The following is a 24,055-nucleotide window of genomic DNA, read 5'->3' on the forward strand; positions in this document are numbered from 1 at the left end:
TCACTCGTCCCTTCCAGCTTTACACAGCAGCATCCCCAGTGTGAATTAGTTTGGGATGACAGTTCAAATAAGTGTTTTTTTTGCTCTTTTTCTCAGGTCAACATGGATCTATGGTTCTTTGTCCTTTTGCTTGGAAGTGGCCTGATCAGCGTAGGTGCTAACAATGTCACAACAGGTAAACCTTGCTTATTGTCTCCTCTCTTCTGCCCCTGAATCCTCTTCAGGATGGAAGGAGGAAATGCTCTTGTTCTTGTGACTCACCCATTCTGTTAGTTGTGCTGCAAGTGTGGCAAACTGTAGGTGCTCATAGAAGGGACCTGCAGGTTTTTCCCATGGCAAACATCAATCCTCTCTTACAGGGGCACTAATTCTTATTCTTTCCCTACATCACAGTATGTGAGCTGCTTTTGTAAGACTGGCATCACCGTACTGTGCAAAGTGCTCTCTCTCCTAGACTTGGGATGTGTTGGTTGTTTTTCTGCTTGTAGTTACAGCAGCACAAATCTATAGCATATAAATCCTCCAGGAAAGTAACTTACAGATTCTCCTTTGTGCTCCTCATCCTCACAGAGCCACCCACAACAGTGCCCACCTCCACCAGGATCCCCACCAAAGCTCCTACAGCAATTCCTGATGGTGGGACGACGCTGAGAGTGAGCAGCCTCAACGTTAGCACTCCGATGACCACTTCTACCCCGGCGTCGGAGCCTCCTACAACCACAGCCACCAGCATCTCCCCCAATGCCACCACTGCCAGCCTCAATGCCTCCACTCCAGGGGCATCAGTGCCCACCTCTGCCTCTGTGGCCATCTCTCTGCCACCCAGCGTGACACCGTCTGCCCCGCACACTGCACTGCCCAGCACAGAAGCGGAGACAACCGAGAGGAACGTCAGCGCGACGGTGACGACGCAAGAGACCTCTTCTGCATCCCACAACGGTAGGTGCCGTGCTCATAGGATCACAGAATCACAGAGCTGTAGGAGTTGGAGGCACCTCTGGAGTTGTCGCATTCCTACCTACCCCAAAAAACAGGTTCTGTGCAGCAGGTTGCTCAGGAAGGCAGCCAGGCAGGTTTTGAGTATCACTAGAGAAGAGCCCAGCACCTCTCTGGGCAGTTTGTGCCAGGGCTCTGTCACTGTCAAAGTCAAGAAGTTCTTTCTCGTGCTCAGATGGAACTTCTCGGGTTCCAGTTTGTTCCCATTGCCCCTTGTCCTATCTCAGAGCACCACCAAAAAGAGCCTGGCCCCATCCAATTGGCACACTCTGTTTGTCCAGGCTGCCCTAATTGTGGGCTTGTTTCCTTGAATAGAATCATAGAATCATTAAGGATGGAAAAGACTGCTAAGATCCCCAAGTCCAACCCCATCCCCACCATGCCCATAACCACGTCCCTCAGTGCCACATCTCCACGGTCCTTGAACACCTCCAGCAATGGTGGCCCCACCACCTCCCTGGGCAGCTGTGCCACTGCCTGACTGCTCTTTCCGAGACGAAATGTTTCCTAACATCCAGCCTCTTCATCTTCTCTTGTTTTGCTGAGCAAATAGGAACGAGAAGACATTTTGGGGCAAATTCCATGGCAGTGTGTAACAATATGATACACTGAAGTGAGTAAGTGCAAAAAGATTCATCCTCTCCTTAGTTCAAACAAGGGAGAAAAACAGTCACAGAATCACAGAATTGTAGGGGTTGGAAGGGACCTCCAGAGATCATCGAGTCCAACCCCCCTGCCAAAACAGGTTCCCTACAGCAGGTTGCACAGGTAGGCATCCAGGCAGGTCTTGAACATCTCCAGAGAAGGAGACTCCACCACCTCCCTGGGCAGCCTGTTCCAGTCTACAGAGAGCAGCCTGTAGAAGAGAAGGCTTCAGGAAGACCTCCTTGGGGCCTTTTAGAATGTAAAGGGAGTTGATGAAAACATGGAGAGTGACTGCACACTTTTTGCACCGTTTTGTGATTCTGTGATTCTGATTCTGAAAGCTGCAGTTTCTTGCCAAGATGTTGGGTGTACCAGACTGTACAATCTCATTCCACTTCTGTCACAGATGAATTTCATTGCCTTTTGTAGTTTCTTGGAACCACAAAACAGGGCTGGCACCCAGACTCCGGGTACTGGCTGTAAAGTTGGTCCTCAACAGGTTTGTGTAAGCAATAGTAATAAATGACTTTGGGATGTTGATCAGCTACAGAGCTTGGGTTATTCATACTCCTGCTCCACAAAGCAGTTATTTGCACTTTGACACCAGCCATGGGCTCGAGGCATGCTTTTTAGCACTGCACATGGACAGACACAAGAAAGCAGTCCCTGTCATGACAGATTTAAGGCTTAGACTAGATATCACAGAATCACAGAACGGCCAGGGTTGGAAGGGACCTCAAGGATCATGAATCTCCAACCCCCTGCCACATGCAGGGTCTCCGACCTCATTTCATAGCAGCCCAGGCTGCCCAGGGCTCCATCCAACCTGGCCTTGAACACCTCCAGGGATGGACGGGGCATCCACAGCCTCTCTGGCAGCTGTTCCAGCACCTCACCACTCTCTCTGTCAAGAACTTCCCCCTGACATCCAACAGCTCCTAGAGAGATGCCATCGATCAGGCTGTTCCATGCACTGAATGTCTCAATTTTGCATTTCCCAGCAGATCCAACAACGCCTCTGTTAGCAGTTTTTATCCCTTACCTTGGGCTGCTTTAATCTTTCAAAGATCTGGATGAACAGATGTCCATATGGTCACCCTGCTGTCGTTGCCCTCTTGGCACATCGCAGAGGTGACTGCCAGGCATGTGGAGTTTGGGGTGATCTAAGCTCCTCTGTACATCTGTGTGCTGAGTGCACCCTTTTCCTTTGGGCATTTTTGGGAACTGCAGCCTGGTGAGTCTGCCATCACGTTGTCTTTGCTGTTGGCATTGAGATTGGGGCTGAAGGACGTTCACGGCCCACAGAACACTGCTGAACTCATCCAGTTTGCTTCTCAGCCCCAAGCCCTCCAGAGTTTTTGTGACTTGGTTACTCCTTGTGCACTGCAGCGAGTTGGCCATGGAATCAGCAAGGCTTCTCTCTTGCTGTCAGTCCCTAAAACAAATGCCCAAGCTGATTCTTGCTTTATTTCAAGTGATTTGTCAAAGAGCAAAATTAGTTTTAGGGCTGCCTTTTCCATTCATCTTAATGGGAAATTTGGAAAGCAGTCATCAGAGCATTAAGCGCTGCTCAGGAGATGGAAAAGGAGAAAAATAGGAAATGCTTCTCCCAGTGGCTCACAGACCAAAAAGTAAAGTCATAAATTTCCATAAGTTTCTCCTTCTAATCAGCAAAGCTACAAATGTGCATTTTATACCTTTTTTCTTACAACTGAGGGAAAGCTGAAATGCATTTCCATATCATGGCTTCGGGAGCAGATATTTTAATAAAAAGATTTGCAAGGAGACGGTGACAGTTACTACATTTGTTGCTATTTCAGTCTTTGATCCTCACTTAGGAAAATGTTGGTTGCTAAGAGACCTCTGTTTTCTTTTTCTGCAGGTAACTCTGACAGAAGAGGTAAGAGATTTGTATTTCATTACTCTTTATTCAAGCCCTAAGTAAAGGCATTTTCAGAAGCGTTCTGCTATTAGACAGCTCTCCTTATCACCCGCTTTCAAAATGGCTTTTACAAAGCATATCAAGCTCTTTAGAAGAGGCATATTGATATGTTAATAAGAGTTGGGCTCCTGCTTTTCAAAAATAAACAATTCAGCACCAATTTGTACGTATCCTCTGAGATAGGAGGAGTTCCTGCTGCATTCACTGAGTGTATCAGCACTGCCTTCTGCAGGGCTGGATGAAAAGGTTACAAACTGCTCAAGAAATGTCCTTCTCCTTTTTTTGCTTATGAATTGTCTTTATTGACCGTGACTTGCCCTGTTTGATCAGGACCCGTTCTGCAAATGATGTGAATACTTATCATTCTCATTAATTTTGCTGGCAAGAAGTAGCAGAAATCCATTTCTGGTAATATAATAGCACTTACACTCATTTTTCCATCTCTGATTCAATGACTGAGTTCTGAGAACCAGCGTTGCTAACAGAGTATTTGCAATTACTCATTGCTTTAGCAGCAGAGGAGCCAACAGACCAACAGCAGGGCAGCCTGTTTGCTTTCTTTGTGTTTTCATCATGGTCCTGATGGCGTTGCAGCTTTGCACACTACATGGCACTCCAACTCACTCTGCTTCTTCCTGAAGTCGTGTGGAAATTGGTGCTTTGTCACTGTCTTTCACAGCAACACCAAACTCTTGTGTTGTCTGCAAGTCCTTCCCCATCCCTTTTTAGCCTTGTAGGAGCTCATAGGATCTTGGTCTTACAGGACATCTGTAAGCTGTACTTGTGCTACTGCTGATACGGTGTGATCCATTGCAGAGAGAAAGGGAGAAACTAACCATGGAGTCCTTGGCAGGCTCTTTAAAAGGCACTGCCTGCTTGGGAGCAAAGCTGCACGGGTATTTAACGCTTTACTTGTTCCAGAAGTGATGCTTTCAGTGCCGTGTGATGGGGCTGTGATGTGGTTTGCACATACACACCCGTCCTACAGAATGAGAACAGATGGCTGGGTTTGCCATTAGGTAAAAATCCCCTCTGATTTTCTGGTATCTTGGTTGGATTTTAGATTCAGAAGTGACTGGGATATCCTCTGCTTTGAGCCCTGTGCAGCTGTCCTTGAAACATTGCACAGAACTGAGGTTTTGGTGCAGGAACTTAGATCCCAATGAACTGTCCTGCCTTGGCCATGATAGAGATAGGCACAGATCAGTGGGAACTTCTTTAACTTACTGCTTTGCTCCAGTTATTGTAAAGCCAATTGCAAATGAAAATGGAGCCTGCTCATGCCAAGCTCAATGACTTATCCCAAACTGCAGTGTGTGTTATGGCTTCTTCTTATTTTGCTTCCCAAGTGCTACTGGGAAGGGGATCCACCAAGAAACCAAACGGAGGCTTTGTCATGAATCTGGTTCTGTGGGCTCTTGATGAATCATGGAATCATTAAGGTTGAAAAAGACTTCTAAGATCATCAAGTCCAGCCCCAGTCCATCCCCACCGTGACCATAAGCATGTCCCTCAACACCATATCTCCACTGTTCATGAATACCTCCAGGGACAGTGATTCCACCACTTCCCTGTGCCAACGCATCAGCACCCTTTCTGAGAAGAAGCGTTTCCTTATATCCAAGCTGACTTTCTCCTGGTGCAACTTAAGGCCATTATCTCTCATCCTTACCATGTACCTGCACCTCATCCAACCAACTTGTTCCCAGTGTGTCTGGGAAGCCTGGCAGGCATCAAGCAAGCAACCCTCTTTACAGCAAGAGGGTTTGATAAATTCAACAACATGAACCACGAAGATGAGCCATGGCTGAGGGGAGGTGAGGGCTAGGAACAGTTACTGAGTATGCAGGAGACAGAAATGTGTTCAGCTGAATTTCTTTTTCGCTGCTGGGCTTTGGGGGGGATGCAGATGGAAAGGACAAAGACAGGGAGAGGTGGGTTTTTTATTGTTTGCAACAGTAGGTCTCCACCTTCACATCACTGAGCATAAGTCAGATCTTTTGTTCAGAATCACTTTTCTAGAGCTTCCAGATTGAGTGAGCTGATGGAAAATGAAAATACCCCTCTCTGGCTCTGCTGCTGCCCATATTTTTCTGGAAATATGCCCTGTAGGGCTGTTTTCCTGTCTGTTAGTGTGGCTTGTCTTCCAGCTGCCTCTGGGTGATGAGCTTGCTCCAAGCACTGCTGCTCTGACCCCAGGGGCAGGTAACAAATAGCTGGCAGCAAACCTCAGCCCTGGGCTGAACACAATTGGAGTCAGGGCGTAGCATGGAAACATTGCCTGGGCACGAAGCTGGAAGAAAAATCATGGCTATCTTAAACAATATGGGATCTGTATGGTCCTACAAAGGCCATCGTTTTCACCTATTGTAATATAAGGATTCTCTCTGAGCTCTTGGATGAATTTAGAAACTTTATGTATGGGCCTTTATAGGGCACTTTTAATCCTGTTTTTGTTTTGTTTTTTATTGTGGGGCACTTCTAATTGTGTCCCAATCATGAAAACCCTGGTGTGGCCACTTCTCCCCCTCTCACAACTTTCTCAGCAGGAGTTTGCATCCATGATGCCACAAGGTTTCCCAGCAGAACTGCTCTTAGAAAAGATCAGGGTCCTGTGACTGGTGTTGACAGCTTTTAATCTAATCTCAGCACGCTCCCTTAGATCAAGTATCCATCTTCACCAAACCACAGAATCGTTAAGGTTGGAGAAGCCCACTGAGATCATCCAGTCCAACCAGCCGTGACAAATGCAACCCTATGGAACAAGTGGGTTATTTTAAAAGCAGGAACTGTAGAGGAATGGTGAAGTGATGGCGCTGGGTGGGTTTGGATGGCCGTTGGTAACTGCACCTTTCTTTCTTTGTTGCAGATGAGACTCCAATTATCGCCGTGATGGTGGCCCTGTCCTCCCTCCTAGTCATAGTATTTATTATTATTGTGCTGTACATGTTAAGGTAAGAAGGGCTTTCATGCTGACTTATTTGACAAATGATGTATTAGATGGTTAGCTGAAGGACTGGCTGCTCTCTATCGTGAGCTTTTTGTTCTGCTTCCTAAGCTATGCAAGCCTGACACAGGCAATGTTATAAAAAGAAATCTGGAAGGATAATGAAAATTATATTTGGGGCTATTTAATAATTGTTGCTTATTCATTTCAGTATAAAGCTATTCCTTCTCTGTTCAGTTAGTGAAACGGTAACATTGAGAAGGATGGATTAGTCAAAGCCCTGCTTGTGCAGATAAGAGCAGGCAAGGTCTCCTTCCGAGGCTCAGGTTGATGAATTGAGGAATCTGGTGAAGCTACACAGAATTCCCCAGCCATAAAATCTTCTGCATTATTCCTTCATTCCCATCACGATATCAAACATGACCTGATGCCCACGGACAGCCTTGGGTACTAAAGCTGTGTGCTGTGGAAGCAGGTTTGTCCCAGCAGAACCATGCAGGGCAGTGGGTGCTGCAGCTGTTTGGACACACAGGGCGATGCAGCAGCTGGAGCTGCAGCACAAGAGAGCCTTTCTAAGACAACATTTTAAAAATCCAAGCATCTGGGCTGCTCCAAATGATGCCTTCAATGAACCCAGCTCCTGAGCGCACGTCTGCTCAGCTGGAAGAGAGTGTTTATTCACCTGCAGTAAACATCTTAATTTACTCAATGTTTTGATGATTAAATAATTAAAAGGGGAAGAAAAAAAAAAAAAAGCAATTTCCTTAGCAATGGTGGAAAAATTCCCTTCGTCTCTTGGCTCGGGGCCCATCTCACAGCAGTGAAGCTGAGGAGGGTTTGCTATTCCAGAAGGTTACCTGGCATCTCAATGGCCAACTCTTGACTTTCTCCATGCCCTTTTCTCCTTCAGGTTCAAGAAATACAAGCAAGCAGGGAGTCACTCCAACTCCTTCCGCCTGCCCAACGGTCGGACAGATGATGCAGGTAAGGCATGACGTGGGAACAGAGGTACAGATGAATCACCACAGGATCATTAAGGTTGGAAAAGACCACCAAGATCATCAAGTCCAACCATCAACCCATCACCACCATGTTTACTAAACCACGTCCCTTGCAAAACATGCCATGTGCTTGCAAACCACGGCATGCCGAGCATTCTTCAGAGTGGACCATTCATCCATTATTAATGGATTATTTGACTTGTTTGTCTTCTTTCCATTTGTAATCATACAAAATTATGTTAAATCATCAGAAAACAGAGCTCTGTAGAAGCTCCAGGAGCCCCTGAGCTCAGCACTGAGCCCAGTGCAGTGACAGCACCCAGCGAATCACTGCTGGATGATGTTGTTTTAATCTGTTCTGAACTCTCACTGTTTTCCATGATTTTGACAGACCTAAAACAATTCTCTTCCTAACTTTAATTCCATCAACAAATGTTCTCCCTCAAGTGTTTTAATACACTGTGATGATCACTTCCAAAACTGAACTGCTGGCAGGTCCCCCTTTAAATTAGGATGACAGCTGAATAAAACTCTTGTGAAGTTCTTCACACTGACTGCAGGCACCAAATTAACACTGTGGAGATAAAGCTGGGAACACATCGTTTTTTCCTTATGAAAACCTTGAAAGATAGGCAGAATTTACAAGTGCAATTAAAAAGTCTTGTGCCAGCCTGCTGTAACGTGCTTATCTACTGTAGGAGTTGAAGAGGAACCTCAGTGTCTCAGGGGCAGTCTCAGTGATCCTTGTGGATCCCTTCCAATTCAGGATATTCTATGATTCTCTGAGTCAGACTCAGTTCAGATCCTTTTTCTGAGCTTCTTCCGTTTTAACCACACACATACAAGGGAGTACTAACTGAAAATCAGCAATGTTTTTTCATGCTGGCAGCTAAAACCTTCCCTGCCCAAGCTTTATACTGCTGTAAGCTAAGGTGTTAACTTCATAAACCCTCAGTTGCGTTGATATAACCCTCCTGTGGCCTTTCTTGGCTTCGCTGGCGTTGCTCAGCAGAAACCAAACGCAGCAGCTACCTTTACTGCATTCACCTGGGAGCTGTGGCATGGTCATTGTGCCAAACTTCCCATGTTAAGGAGGGAATTCAGAGTCTTCATAATCATATGGTTTGGGTTGGAAGAGAACCTTAAAGCCCATATGGTTCTGATCCACTGCCAAGGGGAGACACCTTTCACTGACCGGGTGCCCAAAGCTTCATCCAACCTGGCCCTGAGGACCTCCAGGGATGGGGCACCCACAGCTCCTCTGGGAAGCAATGCCAGAGCCTCAGCTCCCTCACAGTGAAGAATTTCATCCTAATATCTCAGCTACATCTCCCTCGTTTTAGTTTAAAGCCATTACCCCATGTCCTGTTGCTGCAGACTCTGGTGTTCATCCCCCAGAACTGATGACTCGATCCTCATTTCAGCATCCTGGCTCTATAACAGGGCAGTGCTCAACTCCAGGCTGCTGATAGAGTCCCAAGTTATCACAGCACCCCCACATTTTCATGGACAGCCCAAAGGAGGAGCAAATCACAGGAGCGGGGACAGACGAGTGTCCCTAAACGCAGTGTGCCCACAATGTGGGAGCTCTGTGAGGATGGGTACTGAGCACAGAGGAGCATCTGGGGACAACTCTGACCCCTGGGTGTCATTGCAGAGCCCCAGAGCATGCCACTGCTCGCCAGGTCCCCCAGCACCAACAGGAAATACCCACCTCTGCCCGTCGACAAGCTGGAGGAGGAGATCAACCGCCGCATGGCAGATGACAACAAGCTCTTCCGAGAAGAGTTCAACGTGAGTGTCTTTGCTTCTCCTCCTCTCCTGCAGCACGAGGGATGGGGTGGGAGTAAGGAGGTTGTTTACTCCAGTTTATTCCAATGGACACAGCCGAGCCGGCACAGAGTGGCGTTCGTCTTTCAAAGCGACGCAGAGGTTCCTCTGTTACTCTGCAAAGCAGTGGGTGTTTATTGCAGGGTGGACGGTGGTTATCTGCAGCCATGGAGCAATTTCATGGCTGATGAGATGAAGAGGTTGATGGAGAGAGAATTGAAAAGCTCTGTCTTCTTTCCCTTAAATTGCACAGCTCGAGCAGGATGCTATCTGTAAAGCTTATGACACACAGCAGAAGAATTCTGGTCTCATTTTGTAGAACAGCAGAGACAAAACAGCTGGTACATCAAAGGCGAAGCCACTCGGAGATTTTTACATATTTATTGCAAAGCACACAAAGAGGTTTTAGCCCTTGTAACTGGTCCCTGGTATCTCTCTCTTGTTGCCTGTGTCCCACCCGGCTGCTCTTAGTTTTGCTAGCATGGGGTTACATTCTTCTGTGTCCAGGAGGTCTTGGGATGGAAGAGCTCTGAAAGAGTTTCCCTGCCTGCTGGTTTCCTCCCACATAGAGCCTTCCCTCCTCCTCCTCCTCCTCAGGCATGTAACAGAAACACTGCCAACATGAATTGCTGGTAAAGCTGTGTCATGGTGTTGTGTCAAATGCGGAAACAGCCAAAACAAGAAATTGAAAGAACTCTACTTATGTGAATAAGCTGGTAGCTCTGAAACTGAATGATGACCACTTAGAGCACAACAGCTGGCCTTCAGCACTGATCAGTCTTGGCAATAATTCAGATATTGTCATTACCCCACAACACTTCATCATCTCTTCTGAGATGTCTGAAACTTGTTCCTGATGTTACTGAGCTCTCTGACTTCTTGTGATGCTGAACCTGGTATGGTTTCATTTTGGCAGTGCAGAAATAGAAGTGATGAGGGAGGGGACACGGTTAACTACTGGCTGGAGCGTCATAGCATATTGCTTAGGAGCTGAACTAACTGGATTCCCCATCGGCTTAATTAATGAAAGAAAATCCACTGCTGGTCTGATTGCACTGCAGGTGCTGTCTGCAAATACATAAAACCTTAGGTGCAAGGTGTGATAAGCTGATATCAGGACTATGACAAGATTAAAAAAGAAAACGCAGCCGACTTCCCCCAGCTGTCACAAAACTCGATACCCTGCGTGTCAGAGGAGGCTGTGAGCCCATGAAACCAAATCCACATGCTGAATAACAAGGGAAGCAATCACTTGGGTTATAAATCCTGGATCCTGGGTTGCATGTTGTCGTGCCAGCTGGAGGAAGCAGCACATGCCATCCTCCTGGCTATTACAGGGTCACGTTGCAAGTGATTCCAGCACCCCCATTTGGAGGTCCCTGATGCTGCTGGAAGGACAGCAGATCCCTACTGGGGGTGGGATGGTGCAGCTCTCTCCCAGCCCTGCAGGTGCTGGGCAGTGGAGTTTTGGAGCAGGGAGGTTTTGGTTGGGTTACACAGTTAGCATCGCTGGTAATGGAGGAAATGTCAGCAGGAGCCTCCCTGTGAGCTTCCAGAACCCTGTGTTGGTGGGTTTGGTGTTGGAGGCTTTGCTGCCACCTCGTGTTTGTGTGTCCAGAGGCTTGGGATATTGCATCTGAGATGGGATTTGCTGTCTGGTACAGCTTGGGCTGTTTAAATGATCACCCTGAGCTGGGTCGGGGTACAGAGCAGCACAGGAGTGATGTTGAGGGAGGTGGGTCGAGGGGATTCATCCTTGTGCAGGACTCCTTGTGCCTGAAAATATCACATAAAACCCCATTTTCTGCCATTACAGGCTCTCCCAGCGTGTCCCATTCAGGCCACATGTGAAGCTGCTTCCAAGGAGGAGAACAAGGAGAAGAACCGCTACGTGAACATTTTGCCCTGTACGTATCAGTGGGGCTGGGGGGCTGAGGGAGGGCTCACCCAGAGGGGCTGCTGCATCTGCATTAGCCTTAGATGCACACTAGGGACTCCCTGGAGCTGTGAGCAGCCAGGAGGATGTGGAAAATGAAGCTGATGGGAAATGCAGATGATCTCTGTGTAAGGAAGGTCCATCATCTTCCTGGCTTTGAGCATGGAAGGATTTCAGGGCATAAAGTCACTTACGTATTCTGGGAACCCCCTAAGCCTGGGCTCCACTCCAAAAACTCAGCTCAGCTCTGCGGGGCTTTGGTTTTAATGCAGAATTGTCATCTTTCTCCAGATGATCATTCCAGGGTTCACCTGACTCCTGTTGAAGGGGTTCCTGACTCTGACTACATCAACGCCTCCTTCATTAATGTAAGTGCCTGTCCTACCTTGAGTGACTCCCATCCCTAAAAACGAGGCCTGGCTGTGTGTGTGGCCTTTATGGAGTGCAACTTTAGTTTGGAAGAAGCCGAAAGAACACGGTCCAGCAACTGGAGTACAAGACAGAGGGCTGGAACTAATAAATTCTGGCCGTGGTCCTGCCGTGCTCAGTCCCATCTCTTCACACCTCTCTTTTTTTGCCACTTCTAAAGCCATGAAAAGCTCCTCAGAGTGTTGCAAAGGCAAGCTGGCTGTTTGGGAAGGGGTTTGGAACCATTCTGGGGTGAACGGAGGATTTCTGATTAATGGCTGATGAGTCCTGAGGCTGATTAATCACTGGTACTTCCCAGCTTGCAGGGCTGGACATGTGAAGGGCATGGAAAAAAAAAAAAAAGAAGCAACACAGCTAAAATATCCTTCAAAGCAACTTTGCCCTACTCTGCTCCTAGGAGGCAGCAGGATTTGTGCGTTTGCCAATGGCTTTTGTTAGTGAACTCATTGATTTCTGAGAGGGAGAGAATGTAGTCCAACTTTTCCCTTTTGTCCATGTTAGCTTTTATAGCATTCATCTGAATACAAAATGCATTTTATTAATTTAGTGTCCTGTTTCTTGGGAGATGTGTTCTGTCCACAAGGCACAGAGGGGAGCTGCTAATGTAGCCCACATCAGTGTTACAGTGGGAAGGGTAATATGAAGAAGTTGACTTTGAGGGAGATGGAGGCACATGAAGAAAAGCAAGACTCCAAAGGTTTTTTTTTTTCACTTTCTTCAGCACTAACTATACAGCCATTAGGAAATAATCTGTATAACCCACTGCGGGTTCAACAACCTGAACTCTTGAAGATTAATGCTGATTTTCAGATGATGCCAGCAGAAAGGTACTGAGCTACCACCTCATCCATGCTTTGGGCCAGCAGCTGACAAATTACATGAGTGCAGGCAGTGCAACACTTCATGACCCTTAGAAAAAGACTGGCCTTTCATTTGTCTTCTTTTTTCTCCTTTTCTCCATAGGGGTACCAAGAGAAAAACAAGTTCATTGCTGCACAAGGTAAATGCTCAATTATTTTAGGAGCTCTGCCCTATTGGATTTGGGTCCTTCTGCTCTATGAAACTGCAAACAACCCAAATAACCCCAGTACAGTACCTTGTGAGAGTCTCTGGTCAACATGAAAGGAGATCTGGCCAGGCCACAGGTTGTTACAGTAATGTTTTGTTCCTGCTGGGTGTACTGGGAAAGAACAAGAAGCCTATGGAGTCCCCATTGCTGGATGGTTTCTTCCATCCTACCAGCCCCAGATCCTCATCCTCCCCCTGAGCCACAACTGCAGGTGGCTGTGATCTCTCAAAACGTAGCTAGCTAGATACTTAATTAAATTTCCTTAATAAAGCTGAGAAATCATTTATGTCAGAGCGAGCACCACACCGATCCAGTTTCATTATGCTCCTTCTAAACCCTTAGCTTTTAAGAATGTGGACTTATGTCCTTGGGGAGAGACTCAGCTGTAATAATCTTCACACGGGTGGCAGGACTGTTAGCTGCAAGCGCCAGAGCCTTCCTGAGCTCAGCTGCCCCCAGGCAGAGCATCACCATCGTGTGTGCAGCTTTCCCTGCTGAAACTGAGATGCCCAGGCATGGGACCTTCACACTAGCAAAAATCATAGGAAGTTTTCTCTAATCCCAGCCTTTGTTTGTGAGTTGGATTTGCTGCACCTGTCCACCACCAGCCACTGTCACAGAGGTCCCAGCTTGCGTGCCTTGGTGCAGCCACCCTGTTCTCTTGGCTCTGGCTGGAGAAGGAAGGCTGCATCTCATCAGCAGTACCAGGCTGGGGTGAAGCTTTGGCTCCGTTTTCCTCCTGGCTCACCCTCAGCCTGGGGCTTGGCAGGGGATGTTGGGGTGAGTCAGCTCCCTGTCTGGCAAGGCAGTGAGAGCTATTCCTGTGCCATATTGAAATAGGATCCTGTGGTTAAAGCACAAGGCTCGGGGGCAGGACTTGTGCATGCTATTTGTGACAGCCACAATTTCCCAGTGTGACCTTGGGCAAGTCGTTTCCATGCTCTGTTTGTCTGGTTTCCCCTTGTTGGGCTAAAAATGGAATTCCTGATAATAAAAAAGTATCCAGTCCCTTAGAAAACAAAAAAAAAAAACCAAAAAAAAAACCCCCACCTGCTCTTGTGCAATATGATTGTTCTCTGGGTTCCCAGACACCCATGGAGCATCCTGTGCTGACATCTATCGGCAAAAAGAGTGCTACACTCCACAGTCTGCAATGGATTTTAGTCCCACTGCCTGTGGAGTCGATGCCCCTTTCCTAACCACGATGCATCCGTTTCCCTTAGGACCAAAGGAAGAAACAGTGAATGACTTTTGGAGAATGATTTGGGAGCAAAACACAGCAACGATTGTCATGGTGACCAACCTGAAGGAGAGGAAAGAGGTAGGCACCGTGTCGTCCAACGGGCATCGTCTCAGTGAGCACAGAGGTTGTGCTGAGCCAATGAGCGATGTCTCAGCTCTCACCACGCTCTGTTCCCAGGCTTGCTGGGTGCTGAAGCTTACCCGTCTGCCTTCTCTGTCCCTGCAGTGTAAGTGTGCTCAGTACTGGCCAGATCAGGGCTGCTGGACATACGGGAACATCCGCGTTTCGGTGGAAGACGTGACGGTGCTGGTGGACTACACCGTGCGCAAGTTCTGCATTCAGCAGGTGCTGCTGCCCTGCCCTGTCCCTTCCCGCCCCTGGCTGCTCTGCCACTCCTCAGGGTTTCACCTCAATGACAGCAACATCCCTCTTCATAACGAGAGCTGTAAGAACGTACTCACCTCCAACACGCGGGACCCCATTCTCCGCGTCTGTCAGCGGCGTTGCATTGGAAGAAAAGGAAGCTGGTTGATTCCAGTGAAAATGCAGTCCTATAATCCTCCAGGGCTTGTTGTTACCACAGCAGGAGGGCTGGAACTGGATGATCCTTAGGGTCCCTTCCAACCCAAGCCATGCTGTAATTCTGACCCACAGCCGCTTAGTGCCTGCAAATAAGTCAGTTTCATCTCGTGAGCTGAGACAAAATCCAGTGCTTTATGCGTTGGGTTTTGATTATTTTCCCATCTGTCGCTACACTGTCACATCCTCCAAGCTCAGGATTAGTCACTCTGTTTGTTTTCCTGATGTTCTCGGAGGCAGGCAACAAAGCACTGATGCAAGGGAGACCGAGTGCCTTGATGAAAGGCTGCCTAGAGCCAGCTCAGGCTCTCCTGGACCCCGCTTTGTGCCTGGTTCCTTCCCTGTTTTTAATACAAGGATACTGCATCATCATCTTTATTAGTGAAAGGAGCCATGCCTTCTTTTTGAGCTGGCCCATTGGCGTTGAAATGTCACAGATTCTGCCAGGCTGGAGCCGTCCAGGTGGCATCTCTCACCTGGGTGATGTTCTGCTCTACTATTTCGAAGCTTCAAGGCCACCCTTAGGATGCAGGATATGACAGAGAGCAGAAAAAATGTCATGCCTTTAGAGCCTCATGTGACCCTGCAGCCTGGATCCATGTCCTTTAAGCTTCCAGCTGGCAGTGCTTCCTAAACCTTCCAGTTGAGCCTTGGGACTGTAGCTCCCTCTCTGCCTTAGCTTTTGGGAAAAGAAAGGAAATGTGAAGCATTTGTGATTGATCTGAGCACGCATTTCCCCTGCAGGTAGGCGACGTCACGAACAAGAAGCCTCAGCGCCTGGTGACGCAGTTCCACTTCACCAGCTGGCCCGACTTCGGGGTGCCCTTCACCCCCATTGGGATGCTGAAGTTCTTGAAGAAGGTGAAGACGTGTAACCCCCAGTATGCAGGAGCAATAGTAGTGCACTGCAGGTGAGCCTCGGCCACAGCTGTGGCTGCCTCTCCTGGCTTGCCTGGAAAGCATCTCTGGATGGGAGAAGGCAGCAAGCCCTGCTGCAGTGCTTGGTGATGGTGTGCAGAAGGGACTGCATTGTTGGAGTCCGATGCTCAAAGCAACTCTCCAATGGAGACAGGCTGAGGGAGCTGGGCTTGTTCAGCCTGAGGAAGAGAAAGCTTTGGGGAGACCTCATAGTGTCTTTTCAGTATTTAAAGGCAGCTTATAAAAAAAGATGGAGAGTGACTTTTTACACGGTCTGACAGTGATGGGACAGCGGGGAATGGTTTTAAAATACAAGAGGGGAGATTTAGGTTAAATGTGAGGGGGAAATTCTTTACTGAGAGTTGCTGGTACTGCTGCCCTGAGAGCTGCTGGTGCCCCGTCTCTGGAGGTGCTCAAGGCCAGGTTGGATGGGGCCCTGGGCAGCCTGAGCTGATGTGAGGCAACCAGCCCACAGCAAGGGCTGGAACTGGGAGTGCTTTAAGATCCCTGGATGCTGGATGTGGCTCTGGGCATCTCGGTCTAGTGATTGGCAACCCTGCACATAGCAGGGCGTTGAAACTAGATGACCATTGTGGTCCTTTTCAACCCAGGCCATTCTATGAATCTATGATCCCTTCCAACACAAGCTATTCCGTGGTTCTGTGACCAGAGTGAGCTTGCTGTGGAGTTGTGCCCTGATCGTTTGCCCTTCTGCCATTGCAGTGCTGGGGTGGGACGCACGGGCACTTTTATCGTCATCGACGCCATGCTGGACATGATGCACGCCGAGAGGAAGGTGGACGTTTATGGCTTCGTGAGCCGGATCCGGGCTCAGCGCTGCCAGATGGTACAGACAGATGTAAGTGTGCTGCTGCAGGCTGCCTGTGGTTTTCCTTTGTGTTTTCCCAGCCTGCAGCGAAGCCACCTGCAGCAGCCCTGTGGGCAAGTTGAGTGGCATCCTTAATTTTGGAAGGAACGCTGTGTCCAGTGAGCTGTCGGTCAGGTCCTGCACTTTGTTATCTGCAGTTTGTCCTTGAGCTTTGTGTCAAATCCCTGCAGGTCATGTGGCAGATAAGGTCTCAGACCTCTTACAAGGGGAAGTGCTTGGGCAGTGGGTTTGCAGCCAGATCCCATCCCTGAGTGCAGCTTCTCCCTGCGACCCTTTCAGATGCAGTATGTGTTCATATACCAAGCACTGCTGGAGCACTATCTCTACGGTGATACAGAACTGGAGGTGACCTCGTTAGAAATCCACCTCCAGAAGATCTACAACAAAGTGCCAGGGACCAGCAGCAACGGGCTGGAAGAGGAGTTCAAGGTGAGCCTGGTTTCCTGTGCTGGCAGGTTTGTTCAGCACACGCTGGGCAGCAAGGACTGCCATGCATTTGCTTCTCCTTTAGTGTCTCTGCAAGCTGTCACTGCTTTCCTTCCTTCCTCTGCAGAAGCTCACTTCCATCAAAATTCAGAACGACAAGATGAGAACGGGCAACTTGCCAGCCAACATGAAAAAGAACAGGGTGCTTCAGATAATTCCATGTAAGTTGTTTTTGTCCAGTTGAAAGAAGAATGGAGACAGAGGCATCTGTGGGAGTGGGGACACAGGATGGTTGAGGTTGAAACGGACCTCCGGAGGCCTCCTGGTCTATTCCTTGGTAGGGAAACCATGTAGGGATGGGGCAGAGTCAGGGTGAGGTGGGTTTTCATGGACAGATTTAACACTGCTCCAGAGCTTTCTTGCTTTGTTCTGCCCTGCCCCTGCCATGACTTTGTTCTCAGAAGGTTGGTCCTCCCCAAGGCTTTCTGCCTTTGGAAGAGGGGAATATCTGCTGAGCAGGTCCCGCTCCTTGAGTCCTCAGTGCCTCCCTTCTGCCCTGGGCTCCCCAAACCAGGGCATGGCAGAAGGCAGAACTGAGTCTCCTCGTTGCATAAATGGATGCTGTGGACACAGGGCCCCCCTTCCCTCATCTCAGCACTTGGTCTTGGTGACTTCCCAGCTGAAGGCCATGCATAATTATGTTTTTGAAGTGTTTCCCAAAATGCAGTCGTTTTGCTTCTGTTTTAGATGAGTTCAACAGAGTAATCATTCCAGTGAAGAGAGGTGAAGAAAACACAGACTACGTTAATGCTTCTTTTATTGATGTGAGTCTTCTTTGATCTTCTTTCCATCTTCTCTCCCTGGAAACTGTTTACCTCACACTTCTTCATATTGAAGGTTTTGTCCTGAAACACCTCTGTAGGTAGAGGAGATTTGGAGCCTAAGCTGGGCCTCTAAATCCTGGTCCCACTTCCACAGCTGTGGGGTTTGATGATGGCTTTGAGAAGCGGATGCACAAAGCCAGGGAAATAATTACTTTATGGCACTGTTCATTTGGTCAGAAAACATCCTCTAGATTAGTTCTGGAGCAACAACACGGATCCCAAAACCCCTGAGAAAACCAGGTCAATCCTATTACACCTGTCTTGGTGACTGGAGGAAATGAGGCAGAGAGGTTAAGTGCTTTTTCACTCCGAGGAGGAGATAGGTGATTGCACATCCTTTGCTCGTGAGTAATCCTGTTGACTTCAGGGCTCCATCTCATATGAGTATTTATCTTTGTGCAGTGATGCCAGCACTGGTTAAGTAACAAAGAAACCTGCTCTTTTCCAGCCCAATTCCTATTTTCATTTCCTAATGGCAGTGTTTTTGCCCCCCGAAGTGTGATGACTGCTATGTGTTGAACCAGTAAAACCAGTATATTCCCAGATACAGCCTTCCAAATGGTCTGCTCCCCCAGATCTCACTTGCTGGCTCCCCACATTGTGCTCTGGCTGTGCTCTGGCTGTGTCAGCTTCTGACAAAACGCAGATGTGAGCAGCCTTCTCATTCTGCATCTAGATCAGAAGGCTTAAATGTCATGTAAGCAATTTTGTTGAGGATTCAATTTCCTGCCTCTGCTGAACTTTGCTTAAATGACAAACGCCAAATGACGAAGCATCTGCATTCACAGTCTGCTGCGAGGTCGCAGGGGAATAGTGGAGGTTTTCATTCTTTGTAACAGAAGCAGTTCTTGTTGTGGAGCAGAGTCACCCTGACTTAGTACAGAGCCTGGTTTTGCTCACTTCTTCCAAAAAGCCTAAGTCTTGGAGCTTAGGCATGATGGCTGGCTCTGCTACAAAATTCAGACTATGCCAGTGTCCTAGGAGTACTGGAAACAAAACCTTCCTTTGCCAAATGTGATCCTACTGCAGCTGCATTCCCCCAAAAGCAAAGGTCTCACCGTGGCAGCATCTCAGCTGCCAGGTGTTGGGGCAGGGGAAGCCAGGTGGTGGCTCTGCTCAGGCTGGGGTTGTTCACACAGTGGTGCTCTGGTGTTCAGCTCAACTTGGCAACTCGTCCAAGAGCACACTGATGCATTTGCAGACCTGAGCTGCTGCCTGCATTCTCCAGTCTGCATGAGGCAGACCTAATCCACTGGATTTGCCTCTTTTTGGTTGAGTTGGAAGGGAGAGCTCGCACACAGACCTTGAGGCAAGCATGCAGAGCGGCTGGCACAGGAAGCAGTGACCAGCAGCTTGGACACAGCAGCCTTAGCCTGGCATGCAGAAGCAAGGCATGGAGAGAGGATTGCTAAGCTGGCTCGCCCTTTTTTCTTGGCACTTCTAAGCAGGATTAAGAGTGCCTGCACTGCATTATTTGCTGAGTTTGATGTATCAGAGAGCTCCACAAAGGTGGTGCTCCAGCTCTGTGTCTTGCAAAGAGTTGGTACTGTTTCATAATTACAACACCCGTGCTAAAGCTCAGCCCCCAGTAGGTACCACGAACAAAGGTGTTTCCCCCCCCAGACCAAGTTGTTCCTTTATTTCCATGCATCTACATGCACTGTCATTGAACCTGCTGGGCTTTTTGTGGTCGTTGTGCCTGCAGCTCTCCTCTGCACTCACCTCCTCGTGCTGCCAATTCTCTCACTGCCGTGTTTGAAATCACAGGGCTATCGCCAGAAGGACTCCTATATCGCCAGCCAAGGGCCACTGCAGCACACGATAGAGGACTTCTGGAGGATGATCTGGGAGTGGAAATCCTGCTCCATAGTGATGTTAACAGAGCTGGAGGAGAGAGGTCAGGTAAGCATTTGCTGTAGCGGCAGCAAAGGAAATCAGAGCACATCCATAAACCCTCCAGTGCTGTGCACTGTGCTGTTCCCAGTGCTGTGCACCTTCAAGGCAGCGAGAAAAATGTGTATTTTCACCCTGCCTCCTCTTGCAATTCTTTCTCAGGAGAAATGTGCCCAGTACTGGCCTTCTGATGGCTCTGTGTCCTATGGAGACATCAACGTGGAGCTGAAAAAAGAGGAGGAATGCGAGAGCTACACAGTGCGGGACCTGCTGGTGACAAACACCAGGGTAAGGATCTGCCACTGCCCTTTGGGGAACTCTGTTTGTCTTTTGGTTGCCTTATTCCTGTGCCTGCTATCCCGCTTTCCTCGTGCTCCCCATTCCCATGTCACGCTCTGCCACACACCAAGCAAATGACTTCCCAAGCACACACACCTCCTATGGGTTTCCGTGAGGCATTCAGCAAGTTGGTTCATTGGTATGAATTGGGCCGTGCTGAGTTTCTGGCTGTGCTCTTCTGCCAGGAAAACAAGAGCCGACAGATCCGACAGTTCCACTTCCATGGCTGGCCAGAGGTTGGGATCCCCAGCGATGGGAAGGGAATGATCAACATCATCGCAGCCGTGCAGAAGCAGCAGCAGCAGTCAGGCAACCACCCCATCACTGTGCACTGCAGGTGAGCCTGGGGAGCTGCTTCAGGCTGCAGAGATTTGGGGTTTGCTTCAGCTCAGTGCTGCGGTCTGACTGTGCATCTTGTGCATGGAGATAACAAAACCAACCTGACAAACCTGGGCTGCTTGGGAACGATGGATGGTTTCACCTTCTGGTTTCTCTTTGCCAGTGCCGGAGCAGGAAGAACAGGAACCTTCTGTGCACTGAGCACTGTCCTGGAAAGGGTGAAAGCAGAAGGGATTCTCGATGTCTTTCAGACAGTGAAGAGTTTAAGACTACAGAGGCCGCATATGGTGCAGACACTGGTAAGCCCTGGACCTCAGCAGGAATGAGTTGGGGACTCAAACCTGTTAAACTGTCGAGATAAACTTCCCCAGCTGAAGATTTGCTCCCTCTGTGAAAGAGTAGGGGATAGAGGTGGGGCGGGAGGGATCTCCCCATCCTCCTGTGGTGTGTTCAGAAGAGATGAGCTGGCCTGGCTGGTTGCATCAGCCTCCCTCTGACATGAGCTGTAGGAGCCTCCCTGGAGACATCCTCATCTACAGTCCCTGGAATTCTGGGCTCCAGGAGCCTGGAAACCATATTTAGGTTGGATGTGAGGGGGAAGTTCTGGACAGAGAAAATGGTGAGGTGCTGGAACAGCTGCCCAGAGAGGCTGTGGATGCCCCGTCCATCCCTGGAGGTGTTCAAGGCCAGGTTGGATGGGGCCCTGGGCAGCCTGGGCTGGTATGAAAGGTGGAGGTTGGTGGCCCTGCATGTGGCAGGGGGGCTGGAGATTCGTGATCCTTGAGATCCCTTCCAACCTGGACCATTCTGTGATTCTGTAGGAGCAACTTGTAGGGATGGCCAGCCCCATTTTGAGGGGGAAGGCAAAACCAAGGTAGCATCACCACAAGCCCTCCATTGGGAGCTGCTCGTGGGTGGGAATCCATGGCCAGCATTCAGTGCCCAGAAGTGCTGTCCCATCACCCATCCCAATTCTCCACGGGCTTCACCCTTTTCCCAGCACTGTGAGAGAGATGAAGTGCTTTGGTGTGCAGTAATAACTCAGCTCAGTCCCCGCTGCAGGCCAGGAAGCACCAAGTGATTTCTGAAACATGGTTTTCCTCGGGGTAACGCTGTGCCCTCTCTGCTCTGCAGGAACAGTACGAATTCTGCTACAAAGTGGTGCAGGAATACATCGACGCCTTCTCAGACTACGCCAACTTCAAGTGAAAAATACAACAAACAACCTGAAACAAATGACAGAAGAGTTGCCTTCTTTAATATTTTGTAATATTCTGTTTGTTAATATACCCCTCCCCCAAAATATGTGTATATATCTTAACTGTTTTAGAGGTTGGTACCATAAGCTTCATATTAGCTGGAGATTTTATATGTAGCAAAGTGTTAGTGCAGATACTGTCAGCTCCTTTTTTTTCCAATGTTTTATTGGGGAATTAAATAGCGTGATGTTTGGATTAATATTGTCACACCATCTCTCTTCTGGAGAGTTGATACAGGCTGTTATTTTGTTTGTAAATCTTTTTTTTTTTTCTCTTGAGGGAGTAAAGCCTTTTTTAAGAAAAAAAAAAAAAACAAAAGGAAAGAATAATTCTGGATCTCATCTGAACCAATAACCCACAAGCAAGCACAAGCTTTTGCAAACCTGCAGGGAAATGGTTTCACATTTTTCTGCCAGTCAGCTCTTTAAAATAAGGAGAAAAGAAACCAAACCAACTTATTCTGTGTGTGTGTATGTATCTGAATATCCTGATTTTTGTTTAAAAAAAAAAAAGAGAAAAAGCATTCTCTCTCAGGGTCAGGCCATCACATTGGGGTTGGAAAGCTGAACCTGGCAGTGTCTGTTGGGATTTCAAGCAAAACGAAGAGGGGGAAAAGAAGAGGAGCTTTGCTCCTTGAAGGAGCTCTGTCCCTTTGTTGGTGGGATGTGGGGGTGCCTGTGCCCGTCCCTCTCCCTCCTGTTGGTGCCATTTGGAAATAAATGGCATACAAAATGAATTTGGGTTGTCAGAGCAGAAGGTATAAAATAACTGAGTTTGGAAGTTCCCAGAAGAAAAAACATGTAAAAACTAATGTTTGTGGCAAGCCAAGGTGCAAGAAGAGCCCTAAGGGCAAAGAAAAGACCTGAGGGCAGAGGGGTGCAGGTGACCATAGTTTAACAGTTTTTGTGGCATCGAGAGCCATTGGATTAATTGCACAGATGTGATTTTAATGAGGTTTTTTTTCCCCCTCCTCGCTGCTCAGAGCAGTGTTTTGGGGCCTGGGGAGCATCCCTGCCCTTTGGCCATGTGCAGAGCTGCTGGAGCATCGCTTTGCAAACAGCAGACAGCTGTAGGTAATCCGGGCTAAATCCACTTCCCACACTCTGCTCCTCTGCTACAAACCCAGAGCTGTGGCCAGGCGGAGATGCAGCATCCAGCCCCATGTTTGGAAAAACTGGAGGAGAAAAGGGAAAACGAGGGTTGCCAGCAGTATCTTCTATACCATCTGCTGTGGGAGGGGGCACTGAGGCACAGAGATTTGCATTCCCCACCCCCCCCTCCGTGAGCATCCTCAAGCTCTGGGGTGGGCTCCCACTCAGCAAGCACTGGCTGCCATCTCCCCAGGGAGTGGGGTCGACGTCAGCACTGCCAAGCCCAGCCCTACAAAGAGTGGTGCCGAGCCCAGCCCTACAGAGAGCGGTGCCGAGCTCCTGGGCAGGACGCAGCACCGGCCACCGCCACCCCAACAGGTGAGTGCGATGCGGGGAGCAGGGTGGTGGGACCCCGATCAGCCCTAGCAGCCCCCGGGTACTTGGCTTTGCTCGTGGGTGCTCATCCCCTGCAAGCATCTCCGTCCTTCCCCTGAGACTTTATGGTGCCTGTCCTTGCTGCACCCAAAGCCAGCTCCATGCAGCACCCTGGAGGTATTCGTCCCCTCCATCACCTCCATTCCCGATCCCAGCCCCAAACAGCACCCTGTGGGTGCTTACGCCCCCTGCCATCTGCATTCCCAAACGTGACCCTGTGGTGTCCGTCCTTGCTGCACCCAAGCCAGCACCCATGGGTGCCTGTCCTATCCAGCATCTGCATCCCCAAACCCAGCCCAGGTGGAACCTTGGGGTACCCCTCCTTGCTACACCCAGTTTAGCCCCAAAGAGCACCCATGGGTGATCATTCCCTCCAACATCTCCATCCTGAAACAGGACTCTGGGGTGCTTGTCTTTGCTGCACCCAGCCCAGCCTTATGCAGCACCCATGGGTGCTCTTTCCCTCCAGCACTTCCAATCCCCAAAACAAGCCTAAGAGGCACCTTGGGGCACAGCTTCTTGCAGACCCGAGCCCACACCAAGCAGCACCAATGGGTGCTCTTCTCCCTGTCACCTTCATCCCCAGATGGGACTGTAGGGTGATCAGTGTTACTGCAACCCAGTCCAGCATCCATGGGTGCTCATCCCCTGCAGCACCTCCGTTTTCTGATAAAAATGTGGAGTATCCATCTCTGCAGACCCAAACCAGCCCCAAGCAGCACCCACAGATGCCCATCCCTGGGTACCTCCAACCCCAGTCCCAAAAACCACTCAGGAGGTTCTCATCCCTGCTGACCCAGCACTGGTCTGGGCACTGGTTGGCTACCAGCCCCATTCCCCTATTACCTCTCCATTACTTCCCATTACCCCGCAGCCCTGTTTGGTGCCATGGCTCCTGGTGGCTGCCTGCTGCTGGCCCTGCTGCTGCTGGCAGGCACTGTGCAGGGCCAGCACTGGTCCCACGG

General features: G+C 49.1%; 1 protein-coding gene across 2 annotated transcripts in view; it reads left to right on the forward strand.

Annotated features, from left to right (window-relative positions):
- PTPRA (protein tyrosine phosphatase receptor type A) overlaps positions 1–21,514 on the forward strand; it is a gene marked incomplete at both ends in the record, with an annotated part of 95,354 nt that extends 73,840 nt beyond the window's left edge. Inside the window, 21 exons of one of the 2 annotated variants that reach the window (XM_079535095.1) lie at positions 97–175; positions 571–939; positions 3,524–3,541; positions 6,453–6,537; positions 7,441–7,514; positions 9,189–9,325; positions 11,178–11,268; positions 11,589–11,665; positions 12,690–12,726; positions 14,019–14,116; positions 14,264–14,383; positions 15,362–15,528; positions 16,259–16,394; positions 16,704–16,853; positions 16,978–17,071; positions 17,598–17,674; positions 19,502–19,636; positions 19,790–19,915; positions 20,152–20,303; positions 20,469–20,604; positions 21,440–21,514. In XM_079535095.1, coding sequence (XP_079391221.1) covers positions 97–175; positions 571–939; positions 3,524–3,541; positions 6,453–6,537; positions 7,441–7,514; positions 9,189–9,325; positions 11,178–11,268; positions 11,589–11,665; positions 12,690–12,726; positions 14,019–14,116; positions 14,264–14,383; positions 15,362–15,528; positions 16,259–16,394; positions 16,704–16,853; positions 16,978–17,071; positions 17,598–17,674; positions 19,502–19,636; positions 19,790–19,915; positions 20,152–20,303; positions 20,469–20,604; positions 21,440–21,514 — 2,433 coding nt within the window. Of the gene's footprint in view, positions 1–96; positions 176–570; positions 940–3,523; positions 3,542–6,452; positions 6,538–7,440; positions 7,515–9,188; positions 9,326–11,177; positions 11,269–11,588; positions 11,666–12,689; positions 12,727–14,018; positions 14,117–14,263; positions 14,384–15,361; positions 15,529–16,258; positions 16,395–16,703; positions 16,854–16,977; positions 17,072–17,597; positions 17,675–19,501; positions 19,637–19,789; positions 19,916–20,151; positions 20,304–20,468; positions 20,605–21,439 lie in introns of those variants that run through there. The other variant, XM_079535094.1, reaches the window with a different exon arrangement.
- Between the last annotated feature and the right edge of the window lie 2,541 nt (positions 21,515–24,055).

Source organism: Tetrao urogallus (genome assembly GCF_951394365.1).
Source record: "Tetrao urogallus genome assembly, chromosome: 4".
NCBI lineage: Eukaryota > Metazoa > Chordata > Aves > Galliformes > Phasianidae > Tetrao > Tetrao urogallus.